This window comes from Terrapene carolina, unplaced genomic scaffold (genome assembly GCF_002925995.2).
Source record: "Terrapene carolina triunguis isolate 2854851 unplaced genomic scaffold, T_m_triunguis-2.0 Scaffold84, whole genome shotgun sequence".
Lineage (NCBI taxonomy): Eukaryota > Metazoa > Chordata > Testudines > Emydidae > Terrapene > Terrapene triunguis.
Window position 1 is genome coordinate 4,878,963 of NW_020664435.1, and position 14,533 is coordinate 4,893,495.

The following is a 14,533-nucleotide window of genomic DNA, read 5'->3' on the forward strand; positions in this document are numbered from 1 at the left end:
GATATGTGGGCAGAGTTGGCATCGAGGTTTGTTGCATGGATTGGTTCTGAGTTAGAGTTGTTATGGTGCGGTGTGTGGTTGCTGGTGAGAATATGCTTAAGGTTGGCAGGTTGTCTGTGGGCGAGGACTGGCCTGCCTCCCAAGGCCAGTGAAAGAGAGGCATCATTGTCCAGGATGGGTTGTAGATCACTGATGATGTGTTGGAGAGGTTTAAGCTGAGGACTGTAGGTGATGGCAGTGGAGTTCTGTTGGTATACCTACAGTCCTCAGCTTAAACCTCTCCAACGCATCGGTGGTTCGGTACTTGTATTAAGAGACTGAGAAACACCCATCATAATAAGCACAGGAAACATGGCTGTGAACGAATTCTTTTTTATTCATCCCATGATAACCTCTTTATGTATATACAATTAAAGAAAAAATGTTAAAAAGCAAACAACAAAACTGAGAAATGGAAAGAACTCCTTCCTTTATCCACATTATGATGGACTACAAAGATTCCACCACAGAATTGGCAGGAAGAGTGTTACTTCTACTTCAGGAAGGACAACAGCTTCTTGCAACAGTGCAATCAGACTCAAGAGAAAGGATTTTGACTTAGAGGCATGTGACTGGCTGTCAGGACTATATAAAGCAGTGCTCTAGGCTCAGACTGGGGGAGGCCAGGGAAATAAGAAATGTATTGTGTGGGGCTCTCCAGAGAGACAGCTGAAGGACAGCTGCTGGCTGTATAGCATCAGCCAAGGGTCTGGAATAGTCTTAGAAGAAATACCTGCGAACAAGAGGAATATGGTGTGAGACATGGGAAACCCTGATGCTGACCCTAGTGTTACTGTGAAGCCCTGGGGAAGAGCGAATTAAACTTGGGAAGCCCAATACAAGGGTGAACAGTTGAACAGATTTTGACAACTCATAATCAGACCCCAGAAGTGTACATTTTTATTTAGAACTATCATTTTGTGATATGTAGTTAACCCAGAGGCGGAAGGGTAAACTGAGGCACAGATACACACCCAAGGAAGGGTACAATGACCCTCTTACAACACACAAACACTCATCCCACCCAAGTACTATCCCTCAAGCAAAAGCACAATGGCCAGAATCTGCCACTTTTACTCCTAATGAGTAATACACTGCAAAGTTTTACTGAAATCAACCAGACCACTTACAGAGTGAGGTACTACTTCATATGAGTGAAGGTAACTGACTCAAACATTAAATGAAGAGATACCCTTTACATTATGCTCTGAAGGTCAATGGACTTGGATTTCACTAGACTAACAGTACAAGGAAATTCCAAAGCAAAAGACCCCTCCTGTGCAAACACTGTGGTTCACATTTAGGGGTTGTTAGCTAACGAACCTAAATGGATCTCAACTGTTGTGATAGTGCATAGATAAGTAGTCTCTGGGGTAGCCAGGACCCAAACAATATGAATATTTATAGTTTTAAAAAAAAAAATCAACTCAAGCAAATCAATAACTTAAGTACAAAATGTTGCATATCAGAATCATTAAAAATTAACTACAAAGGATTTTTGAAAAACTGAACTTTTGCTCTTTTTTGCTTCATGATGCATAAATGTCTAACAAGATTTTCCTATATTTTTTTAAACCTTAGAAATATCAGAAATGTCAATACTGGTCTTCTATGGCTTAGTGTAAAGAGTTGTTGGGGAAGGAGAGAGTCTCCAAAAAGTATATATTGTTGACATTCAATCTTTAAAAAAGGGTTCAATTCTCCAAAATATAAGTAATTGAAATGTTAAATGAGTAGTTAAAATGTTACATAGTCTAGGAACTTAAACTGCTCAGCTTTTTCTCTCTTGGCTTTTATGATGCTCGCACTTTACTATTTCTCCAAGACCCAAGTCTTCCAGGTCAGATAATACCTGAATTTCTAATAAAAAACCAAACCAAATTTTAAAAAATTAAACAAATCACAACTATACCTCACACCTTTTAAGCCTTTTTACACATCAAAAAAGCAATATAGCAAGATCCACATCACAGATGAAATATTTCAATCTCCTCACCAAAGAAAGAAAGACAGATAAACATACTTCTAGCTTCTGTGGCCACTTGGGAATCCAGCAATGCCAAGTGTCAACAACAGCTTGACATTGTGAATCTCACTAATAAAAGGCACACACTCCACTCCAGAGAGGCAGCTGTTATCATCTTCCCCACTTTCTCTGGGTAGTTCCATCTATACAGCAGCATGTCATCTTATCCGGATTGATCTTTACTAAGGCTATCAAGTGATTTTAAAAATTGCGATTAATCGCACAATTAAAGAAATTGCGATTAATCGCACAATTAATCACACTGTTAAATAATAGAATACCATTTATTTAAAGATTTTGGATATTTTCTACATTTTCAAATATATTGATTTCTGTGACAACTCAGAAGAGTACGGTACTCACTTTATGTTTATTTTTTATTACAAATATTTGTGCTGTAAAAAAAAGTATTTTTAGATTCACCTTATACAAGTACTGTAATGCAATCTCTTTATCATGAAAGTTGAACTTACACATTTAGAATTATGTACAAAAAATAACTCAAAAACAAAACAATGTAAAACTTAGAGCCTGCAAGTTCACTCAGACCTACTTCTTGTTCAGCCAGTCACTCAGACAAATACGTTGGTTTGTTTTGTTTTACATTTGCAGGAGATAATGCTGCCCGCTTCTAGTTTACAATGTTACGTGAAAGCTAGAACAGGCGTTCGCATGGCACTGTTGTAGCCGGCATCGCAAGATATTTACATGCCAGATGCGCTAAAGATTCATATGTTCCTTCATGCTTCAACTATCATTCCAGAGGATGTGTCCATGCTGATGATGGGTTCTGCTCAATAACGATCCAAAGCAGTGCAGACCGACCCATGTTCACTTTCATCATCTGAGTCAGATGCCACCAGCAGAAGATTGATTTTCTTTTTTGATGGTTCGGGTTCTGTAGTTTCCGCATTGGAGTGTTGCTCTTTTAAAGACTTCTGAAAGCATGCTCCACACCTCGTCCCTCTCAGATTTTGGAAGGCACTTCAGATTCTTAAACTTTGGGGTGAGTGCTATAGCTAGCTTTAGGAAGCTCATGTTGGTATCTTCTTTGCGTTTTGTCAAATCTGCAGTGAAAGTGTTTTTAAACTCAACAACATGTGCTGGGTCATCATCAGAGACTGCTATAACATGAAACATATGGCAGAATGGGGATAAAACAGAGAAGGGGACATACTATTCTCCCCCCAAAGAGCTCAGTCAGAATTTAATTAACGCATTTTTTTTTAACGCGCGTCATCGGCATAGAAGCATGTCCTCTGGAATGGTGGCCGAAGCATGAAGGGACATATGAATATTTAGCATATATGGCATGTAAATACCTTGCAATGCCAGCTACAAAAGTGCCACGCAAACGCCTGTTGTCACTTTCAGGTGACATTGTAAATAAGAAGCAGTCAGCATTATCTCCCGTAAATGTAAACAATCTTGTTTGTCTTAAAGATTGGCTGAACAAGAAGTAGGACTGAGCGGACTTGTAGGCTCTAAGTTTTACATTGTTTTGTTTTTGAGTGCAGTTATGTAACAAACAAACAAACAAACTACATTTGTTAGTTGCACTTTCATGATGAAGATTCCATTATGGTACTTGTACGAGGTGAATTGAAAAATACTATTTTTTTATTTATCATTTTTACAGTGCAAATATTTATAATAAAAATAATATAAAATGAGCACTGTACACTTTGTATTCTGTGTTGTAATTTAAATAAATATATTTGAAAATGTAGAAAAACATGCAAAAATATTTAATCAATCTCAACTGGTAGACTATTATTTAAAAGTGCAATTAAAACTGTGATTAATCACTATTAATTTTTTTGAGCTGTGATTAATTGACAGCCCTAATCTCTACTTAACTCATTCTCGTGGAGGACTCTACCTGGCCAGACATCAAGAATATAAAGACAGAGCATTATACAGTTCCAATGAAAAGGAGACATAGTGCAGAGCCATCTGCATAGAGATGGCAATGAAGTCCATATTGCTTCTCTCTCTGTATCCTTATATACACATTCAACAGGATGGACAGTAGAGCCCTAAGATTCCCTACATGAGAAAGCTTCTGGAGCAGATAAGCAACTGTTCAGCAGCCACTTCTGTTATATCTTCAAAAGGCAGGAATGGAGCCACTGAAGTGCAACTCCATCCACTCTCTTCCAGATCCATAGATGAGTCAGCTTTATCTCCTGATCAGTGACCTGAAAGGCTGATCATGTCTAAAATACTCAAGGTGGACAACTAGCCTTTTACACTACTAGACTATCAGTCAATGAAAGCACCACAGTCTCCACAAAATTCCTAGAACTAAAGATAAGTATTAAGGATCAACAGTCTTTTCAAATGGTATCTGAGTGGCTTTGCCACAACTTTTAAAAAGGAAGGTTAGAAACTGCCCACATCAAGAAATGGTTTCTTGAAAAAGGGATGAATAAGCATTTCTTCAAGGAAATCCCAACCCTGACCCTCTCATAGGGAAGCATTATCAATCTTTGCCAGCAAAGTTCCCCATGTCCCCACTTGCCTTTACCATGAGTTGCCTGAGGTTGCAGATTACAACTGTCCACATGCTTCCAAAACCACAGTGAGCAAAACAGGTTGAAATTCAATCAGATGCGATACTCCATTTGCTTCCATCTGGCAGGACTCTGATATTATGGAACAGAAAACTCCAATCCACACACACTGATTTTAACCAAAATGTATGTGAAAAGTCCTCAGAGCAAGATGTCAACTTTTTTTTTTTTCCAATTGTAGGAGCCCAGATTCACTACACAGAACAGTTTCATTGACTGGTGCAGCCTTGTTTGTTTATGTTAAATAAAAATGTAATAGAAATGTATGGAAATGTAAATAGAGAATAGATTATGTAGCATAAATTTAGGCTTGTCAATAGTGAGGCCTGCTAAACTGTGGGTGAAATAAAGTGAGATATTTCAGAGGCAAGTTAGAGATGAATTGGTACATAATCCCAGGTCAGATAACATGTTTGGGCCTAACTGGTTTTAACAAGTTTTAGACAAAATGTGAACGTTTTAGAAGAATGCTGTCTATATTGACAGATATTGGAATAGCATTTACACAGATATTAATTATATTTAGTATTAAATAGCCAGTGAGGGAGAAGAAGGCATTTTAATTATGGTAGCAGAAATACAGATATGGTAAAAGGCAAGCTTAATGCTAATTAATTAAAGGGTGTTGTTATAACTGATTATAAAAAGGCCAGTATGCTAATTTTAGATTAGCGTGCTCATCCACCATCAAAATACCATTAGAGAAAGAGATTATACACCATTCTTCTCATCCAAGAACTTATCACCCCTGGATGCACCATTTAATCTTAGAATGTAAGTATAAAATGCAATATGTGGTTATACTGCAATGCTTGTTTGCTTTAACTAATTATTTTATTTTAAATAAAGTTTTTAATTTTATCACTTATGTCATTCACAGTCCTCCATTACATTAAATTTATCTGTAACTGTCCCAGAGACTCAAACCTAAGGAATTTAATTTAGTTATTGGTATTATTTATATTTAAAATACTAACTGAAAATGTTTAAATCAAAGATTACACTGGAAACATTTGGTAGAGAAGAAGAGAGTTTGGCCTTCATAGAGAAAGCTGTCAAGCTTTTCCCTTGCAGTAATCTTGTAGTAAGACTTCAACTTTTTAGAACAGGAACCTTTCAGCTCTTCCCCTCTATCTGTTGCACAGTAACTTACCCCAAAGTGACATACGAGAGGCATTTGGAAGCCCTAACAGTCAAAGGAAGCAGTATGATGTTTGGCTAGGCTATCAACATGTTGGCCTACTACTGTGCCTAGGGTTGCCAAGTGTCTGATTTTCGATCGGAACGTCCGGTCAAAAAGGGAAACTGGCAGCTTCCAGCAGTCTCCGCCGGTGGGGGATGGGAAGAGCAGCAGCTGCTGCTGGAGCGGGGAGGAACAGCTCTGCTTAGCAGCTGCTGCTCTTCTTGCCCCCCCCCCAGCATGATGGAGAGAACTGAATGACCCCGGGACCAGGCTCCAAAGTAGGTACTGACAGTGTGTATGTGTGTGTGAACTTGTCTGCCCCCTCCTGCCCTGCTGTGCCCCAATTTCCCCACCCCTGCACCTTGCTCCAGGGACCAACCCCACTCTGCTGTGCCCCAATTTCTCTACCCTGGCCCCTCACTCCACGGATGGCCTCCCCACCCCAGGCCCTCGCTCCCAGGATGGGCCCCCCTACCCCACTGTGCTCTGATTTCCCCAGCCCCTTGCTCCAGGGATGGCCCCCCACCCCACTGTGCCCCGATTTCCCCACCCCATTCCCTCGCTCCAGGGACTGACCACTGCCATGCCCCTATTGGAAAGTGGGCAGGCTCGGCATCAGCTCCTCCCAGCCCAGCTCTGCAGGCGGCAGGTGAGTCTTGGGGGATGGGGGAGCGGGGGCATGGCTTCGGGAAAGGGGCGGGGCAAGGGTGTTCAGTTTTCAGGGATTAGAAAGTTGGCAACCCTATGTGCCTTAGAAATCTGACACCCAACCAAAAGTGAAAAAGGAAATGTGAAAGGAGAGCAAAAAATGCTAGCACAATACAGTAGCACTTCTTTTTCAAGAAATGGATTCCACAACGATTTGTATCCCAAAGAAGTCCCAGTAAGTTTTATATTTCCTGTCTTTCCTCCTTATATAGCTTCACCTCTCTTTCTTCTTTCCCTCTTACACTCTTTCCCCCTTTTGCTCTTCCTTTTCTAGTATCTGGCAGCAATTAACATGCTGTGCGCTTATATACACAAACACATATATTATACACACACAAAACTAAGCTGAAGTGTCCCCTGTAAATTGAAATGAAATTGAGATGAACATCTGAACACAAGCAACATGACTGAGCTAGCTACTAGTGCTGTTAACAGTCCTGCCAAAGAACAGCCAAAAAAAGAACAAGACAGACATGCTTTTTAAAAAAATGAATTCAAGCAGATTCCTGCTATGTGTTAAGGTAAAAACCTGGTGTTTGACATTCTTTATAAAGGGCCAAATTCTGCCCTTTATCTCACCCAAACAATCACATTGGGCAATATATTTGGCCCTTAGTATACAGGGAAAACAATCTCCCAACCCAGATACCTGAGCTGGGCATTATAGAACACTGTGAAGAAAATGAGGAGAAACTCTCCTTTCCTACCCTAACACCCCAAAAACGTACAGCAGGAGCAGAGTTGCTCCACAGATGTTATTTTAAAAGCAGAGTCGAAAAACCCTTTGATGCTGACAGTGCTGGAGACTGCATTAAACTCCAAGAAACTCCTCACTGAGATAGAGTTCAAGGAGGCCTTCCAAATGTATTAATGTTATGGCAGCAAAGTCAAGACAGAGAAAAATTTCTTGACTGTTGCTTTTACTCAGCCTATCTCTGGACCCAAGAATCTCCCACGGCCCAACTGAACAGCCCAAAGGTACAAGACTCTAGAAGGGGCCCACAATGTCATTGACAACAGGAAAAGAAAAAAAAAAAAAAAAGCTACTCAATGTATGAGCAACAAGAAATAAAATCCTAATGGGAAAGAAAAGGACAAACAACAAAACTGATAAAGAAAGCTTTCAGGACACTCACTGCTCCTTTGGTGGTCGGAATGAAGCAAGGAGCAGTTCTGACTATGGTCCATTTTATAACTCCATGTCTGAGTGTGTAGAACGCATAGGTGAAAGTAAGCCAGTACGGTGTACCAGTAAGAAAGTGGCCGCCAGTATGGGCAGGTACATGGCCGACTGATGGGGTGGGGGCAAAAGGGGCAACTGCCCCAGGGCCCTTTAAATCGCTGCCGCAGCCCCAGCCCCAGCCCCAGGCCAGGCAGCACTGAAGGTCTGGTTGCAGGAGTCTGGACCCGGACCCGCCCCTTCAGGGGGCCCAGAGCCGCCCCCTCCACCTTGCCCAGGACCCCGGCTGCCCTGTGTACCAGTAAGTCCTTTAAGTTACTTTCACCCCTGGTAGAACAATAAAAGACACACATATAGCACCAACAAATAGTAGATGTTTCCAAGCTTTCTAAAGTGGGGATCCATATACACAATCCTCAAAAGACAAACTAACTAATTTTGTCTTATATAAATTTTTTACCCCCATCTGTGTTTACTCACTTCTCCAGATCAGTAAGTAAATATATTAAACACTAGGTTTAGTACAGAACCTCACACACCACTGTTAAACTCTCTTCATATTGATAGCTCACTTTTTATTCCTATTGTTTGCTTTTTGTCTCTTAGCCAGTTTCTAATCCATGCTAGAACTTTACCTCTCAACCTGTGACTACTTAGTGTCCTTAGTAACCTATTAAGATAGTTCTTTGCCACTTCTTGCGGTTTTAAATACTCAGAAGAGAAACAGTCATCTGTCATCTTCTTTCTCTGGCAGATCTTACATCTCACAAGCATTCTCCTTGCACACGTAGACCACTCCCATCACACATCCTTGGTAAAGTAATAAACACTTCAATTGAAGCAACAGCAGCTTTGACAATCTTGTGTGGGGACAGAAAACCTGGACACTTTTGTTAAAACTCACTTTTAGTAAGGGTGTTCATTCAGACAATGGACTGGCAGTCAGAACCACTACCTTGGGGGCCTGAAGGGGCCTTTGTGATTATCACAGTTTACGTAACTCCAGTGTCTTATGGTCTAACACCTCATTTTTGTGTGTGTTTTTTTGAAAGTCATGGTCATTTTGGGGGTTCTGTTCTTGGACTACAGTAACTTTGATGCACTTTCTATAAACTTGCTGCAAAAGCTAGCTACTGTGGCAATCTACCAGGGTGGATTTGATTTAGATCAAATGTGATTTAAATCACTAGTCAGGAAGACTTGATTTAATCATGGATTTCTACATAAAAGTGCATTCTTGTTGGTTGTTAGAACCTTAATACATATTCTTCACAACTCAGAGACAGATGAGATAGATGAGACCCAAACTGGGTCTCTTGTATGGCCTGCTGCCATTATAGGTTTTCCCTTCTAGTGAGAGAATGGTATGGTAGATCTCAAATCAATGAAGGCTACACTCAGAAAGACCTCAAGACTTCTGCTCAAACAGTTTCACTTTTGTTTCTACTGCCTGTCCCACCCGTCTCACATTTATCTCCAGACTTCTTCTCCTTGTCCAGATCTATTCCACCCCCAACCATCTTCTAGTCATTGAACTTTTTGAAACGTTGCACTTTTAAAGAGAGGTAAGGGACTGATTCTGTGTACACAAATTTGCAGAGGGACAATAGGGTTGAGGTCTGTTACTTTTTATTTCTTTATTTAAAAACATTTTTGCTGTTAAGAAGCATGTTATCACTGGAGCCACAAATCCATAGTTTGAGAACTGCAAAATTAAGCGTCTCTGATGGTGTCTTCTAGACTTAGCACTGAGTCCCATTGGGTAGATAGAAAGATTGACCTAAATAATCTATACAGAAGCCCCTGGAACCTCATAAGATTGGGTCCCTTATTCATGAACTATTGGAACTCATTTACAAAAAACCTTTCTTAAACATTATATGAATATATTGTCTCATACTATAGAATTAGAATATATAATCATAAGAACATGAGAACGGCCATACTGGGTCAGACCAAAGGTCCATCCAGCCCAGTATCCGGTCTACCAACAGTGGCCAATACCAGGTGCTCCCAGAGGAAGTGAACCTAACAGGTAATGATCAAGTGAGCTCTCTCCTGCCATCTATCTCCACCCTCTGACAAACAGAGGCTAGGGACACCATTCCTTATTCATCCTAGCTAATAGCCATTAATGGACTTAACCTCCATGAATTTATCTAGTTCTCTTTTAAACCCTGTTATAGTCCTAGCCTTCACAACCTCCTCAGGCAAGGAGTTCCACAGGTTGACTGTGCGCTGTGTGAAGAAGAACTTCCTTTTATTTGTTTTAAACCTGCTGCCCATTAATTTGGTGGCCCCTAGTTCTTATATTAAGGGAACAAGTAAATAACTTTTCCTTATTCACTTTCTCCACACCACTCATGATTTTATATACCTCTATCATATCCCTCCTTAGTCTCCTCTTTTCCAAGCTGAAAAGTCCTAGCCTCTTTAATCATTCCTCATATGGGACCTGTTCCAAACCCCTAATCATTTTAGTTGCTCTTTTCTGAACTTTTTCTAATGCCAGTATATCTTTTTTGAGATGAGGAGACCACAGTATTCAAGATGTGGGCGTACCATGGATTTATATAAGGGCAATAAGATATTCTCCATCCCTTTTTTAATGATTCCTAATATCCTGTTTGCTTTTTTGACTGCCACTGCACACTGCGTGGATGTCTTCAGAGAACTATCCACGATGACTCCAAGATCTCTTTCCTGATTACTTGTAGCTAAATTAGCCCCCATCATATTGTATGTATAGTTGGGGTTATTTTTTCCCCATGTGCATTACTTTATATTTATCCATATTAAATTTCATTTCCCATTTTGTTGCCCGATCACTTAGTTTTGTGAGATCTTTCTGAAGTTCTTCACAGTCTGCTTTGGTCTTAACTATCTTGAGCAGTTTAGTATCATCTGCAAACTTTGCCACCTCACTGTTTACCCCTTTCTCCAGATCATCCCTATTCCATGATGAAATAGTTTTAATTAGGATACATTATAGCTCAAAGATATCTTCATTCAGGTTTTTTCCTCAAAAAGCATTTTATAAAAAAAAAAAAAAATCCGATTTTATTGATTTTTTTTTTAAAAAAAAATCATTGATTTTTATCCACCCTGCAATCTACTCTCCCTACATTATCTACACTTTCTAGGCTTAGCTACTTCTGATTTTTTTTCTTCTCATCAAATACAAAGGCAAGGAGTGGCGACTGCTGCTACTTATTGTGAAAGAGAAAATCTGGATAAAGCAGTAACAAAATAGAACAGTATATATTGGAACTGCTGCTTGTTTATTGAGAAAACGGTAGGGGTGAATCATTACTTCCAATCTGTGAGCTGTAATACTGAATCCATTTTTATTGATACTAAAACTGTTAACTGTAATACATTTTTAGCAAAAAAGTAACTTTAAAAATTGATAACGTCAAACACTGGTAAAAACCAAAGTCCTGATAATGAATAGTGTATTTTTATTCCAAGAACAGACTGTGCAAAAATGGCACATCTGTTTTTTGGGGGGGTATTTCGAGATACTAGTTACTTTAAGTAAAAAGAAAAGGTTTTACTACATTGTATTCTTACTCCTGTTAGCCATACAAAGCCAATACAGCTAAGAGAGAGAGTAAGCTAAATTATAGTCACCTTGTCCATCATCTACAATATTGTTTACTAAGTGCTAATCAGCTACATTTTTGCAAACCTACTGAATGTAATGGGGTTACACAGGTGACACTGAGTGCATAATTTGAAAACTATAGAACTGAACAGATGTAAATGAGGACCTCTTTTTTCCCCCATAGCTATTTTGATTATGCATAAAAAAGGAAAGAACCCAGATTGCTTATCAAAATCCAAGTAATGTTTGTAGGGCTCACAATTAGGGGTAAAAAAATCATCTTACCTATAAACTGAGAACATTAGATCTGCAAGTCACTAAGAAACCATAAATATTACATTTCTATCCCATTTTTACTTTTCAAAGGAGAACTGAACTCAAATTAAGTGCACATTACAAAATGAACAGATGTCTTACTTTTTTACAGTTAAGGTTGTAACAATTTTAACCTTACCTTGGCCAGTTGCGCATTTTCACTAAAACTAGACTTCCTATAGGAAGTTCTGAGTAGACATATTTAAATCCACTTTTATTAAACTCAGACTCTTCAGGAAAATATTCTTCAGAAACAGAACAATTATTAAACCATGGGTCAGTATTCATATAACAGTACCACGGCTCACTCTGATCAACTTGTGCAGCATCATCACTTGATAGCAGTCTCCATTTCAAACAACTGCCAATCTCACACTGAACCCACACTTTGTCTAGATAAAAATGGTTTTCATTTATAGTATCCATAGCAAAACCTTCAAGATTTTTCCAGTCTTCTAAGGATCAATTTTTGTAATTTTATTTATTCTGAAATGTAAAAGAAAAAAAATTATACAGATGAGTACAAAACAAGATAAATTAACAATTCATATAAAGAAAAGTAAACTTTTTCCAGAGTTGTCTTTTTCCCATTCAAGGAAAGGAAACATCCTGAACAAACAGCATTCTGTCTCCATCTACCAGTAAACAAAGAGGCCAAAAAGACATAGCTAACCCCATCTGCTTCCTTCTCCATTAATAAACATCTAAGGCTTAAGATAAGGAAGAAAGGATAAAGACAAGGAAGTAATATGGAGAAAAAGAGGATGACCAAACCAAATACATTTCTCTCTTATTGTACATCTCCTCTTCACCATCCTACAAAGGAAACATTCTGAAGTAAAAACAAGAATAATAAAACATGACAGTGGGTTTTCTTAAAAAGACAGGTTGAAATATGCTTTTGCCTCTGAAAGCACATCCAGTCTGTAAGATAAATTAGTAATTATTAAGATACATGAATGAACACTTCATTTACTAACCATATGCAGCATACACTTTTTATGGTTTCTTTTTCATCTTTCATTGAAAAAAAAAAAAAAAAAAAAAAAAAACACCTTTTTAGTATAGAATTATTATGATGCCCTGACCTACGGACCAGAGGCCAGTCCACAAACAGAGCGTAGAACTGGAAATGGTTGGTTCCTAGTGTGAAGCACAAGACCAATCTCTCAGTCATATTGGAATGTGTATTATCAGAAGACCTTTGGAGCACATCAATGCTCACAAAACACAAATACTGAAAATCTCAAATCAAAATCAGGTCCTCCAGATACATTTGTTCAGCCCCTGCAGATTGATGATGAGTCTGAAGATCCCATCCTCTTATCAGGAAGTAGTAGGAACAGAAAATTTTTATTCTGCTCTAGTCAGTAGAAAAGAAAGATGATTTTCTTGGCTTGAGATACCCTGCTCCAAAGCTAGGCACTAAACAGAATCAGAGGAGCCAGTATGTGTCTTCAGAACTGGAATAAGCCTGAAGCCAAAAGCCTCTCAATATCATTTTAATTATCCTGATGTCCAATACGTAAGGCCCCTTGTTTTCAGTTTTTACTGAAAAACCCTCAGGTTTTACAAAAAGGTATTATTCAGTTTTTATTGATTGTCACCTGAATTTTAGACCATTCAAGTTCATGAAAATCCTGATTATGTTAAGAAAATCCAATACATTCATTAGGTGGATGTGCTTATGTTAATAATAAATTAGTTTAAGTGTAAATTTAAAGGCTGTCTGTCAAAGTAAGGCAACGGAGGAAAAGATATAGACACACATGCGTGCACATATGTATAGCTATTGTTAATAAACAGTTCCAGAAATAAACCATAACATTAAACTTTTATTTTCAATATTGTTACTTTTCTCTATTTGTTGCTCTTTTCTGTCCTCTTGTGCCCAAATATTAATCCCAATATTTACCCAAAACACCGTGAAGCTAATTTTTACACTGATTTTCACCTGTTTAATTTTTGGAAGAAACACTGATAAATTCCCAGGACATTGTAAACAAAATAGAAACCAAAAACAGAGGGTCATGTTGATGAGAAATGCATTAATGTTGACTCTTTCTTGAGCTACAAAGGTAGGAGCCCATAGGCACAGGCCTGGAATTCTTCAATAAAACTGTTTGACTGGAAGATAGTTGGAAGGTTTTTGACAGAACTTGTCCTACTTTTCAAGTGAAATGAGCCAGAAAAAAAGCAAGTTCCTCACACCTCATTCCATTTCTTCTTTTTCCTTTTGGAGAAGGCAGACAACATCTCTTCTCTTGCTAGCTTGCAAGAACATCAAAAACTATAGACTGGAGAACAAGGCAGCAACACCATGATGCTGACAGTTTCTTGGTCACCTTTCAAAGATCTCTACAAAGAACTGGAAGCTTTAAAGAGCAAGACTATTAGTTTCAACTTAGCTGTTGTTCAACAGTCTTACTTAGACTGTATAGTCCTAAACTAGCTCAGAGAAGGCTAAGGTTCATGATTTGACTCTGATACACCCTTATGACTCTAATTAGCGTGGGAGACAAGCTTGAATATTATAGTTGTGATTCCCTAGGCATTCCATAATAACACACTTGATCTTCCATCCATTTCACTGGCTAAGGTTTAACACTGAGTAACAAGCCACGATGCAAACCTTCTACTTCATTAATTCAAGCGTGTAGAAAAACTACAAATTTTACAAATGCAATTTTATTTTTTTGAACGATGAAAGAATTAACATGGTTACAACGAAAATGTCCTCAGCTTACAAAGTTTTGATTTTGTTAAACCAAAAAAGAAAACTTAAGTGGAGGAAAAAGCACTGTTACAGCTAGTTATGGATGAACTGTTGTGATATTATTTAAAGCTTAAATTACTCTCTTCTCAGATAGGCAAAGATCCTCATGCACATAATGTCAGG

At 38.6% G+C, this 14,533-nt stretch overlaps 1 protein-coding gene across 1 annotated transcript in view; it reads right to left on the reverse strand.

The window, feature by feature from the left end:
• The window catches only part of ZCWPW2 (zinc finger CW-type and PWWP domain containing 2), a 112,314-nt gene extending 99,950 nt beyond the window's left edge, over positions 1-12,364 (reverse strand). Inside the window, exon 1 of the mRNA XM_026649348.1 lies at positions 11,774-12,364. Coding sequence (XP_026505133.1) covers positions 11,774-12,060 — 287 coding nt within the window. The 5' untranslated portion in view covers positions 12,061-12,364. The remainder of the gene's footprint in view (positions 1-11,773) is intronic.
• Positions 12,365-14,533: the final 2,169 nt, after the last annotated feature.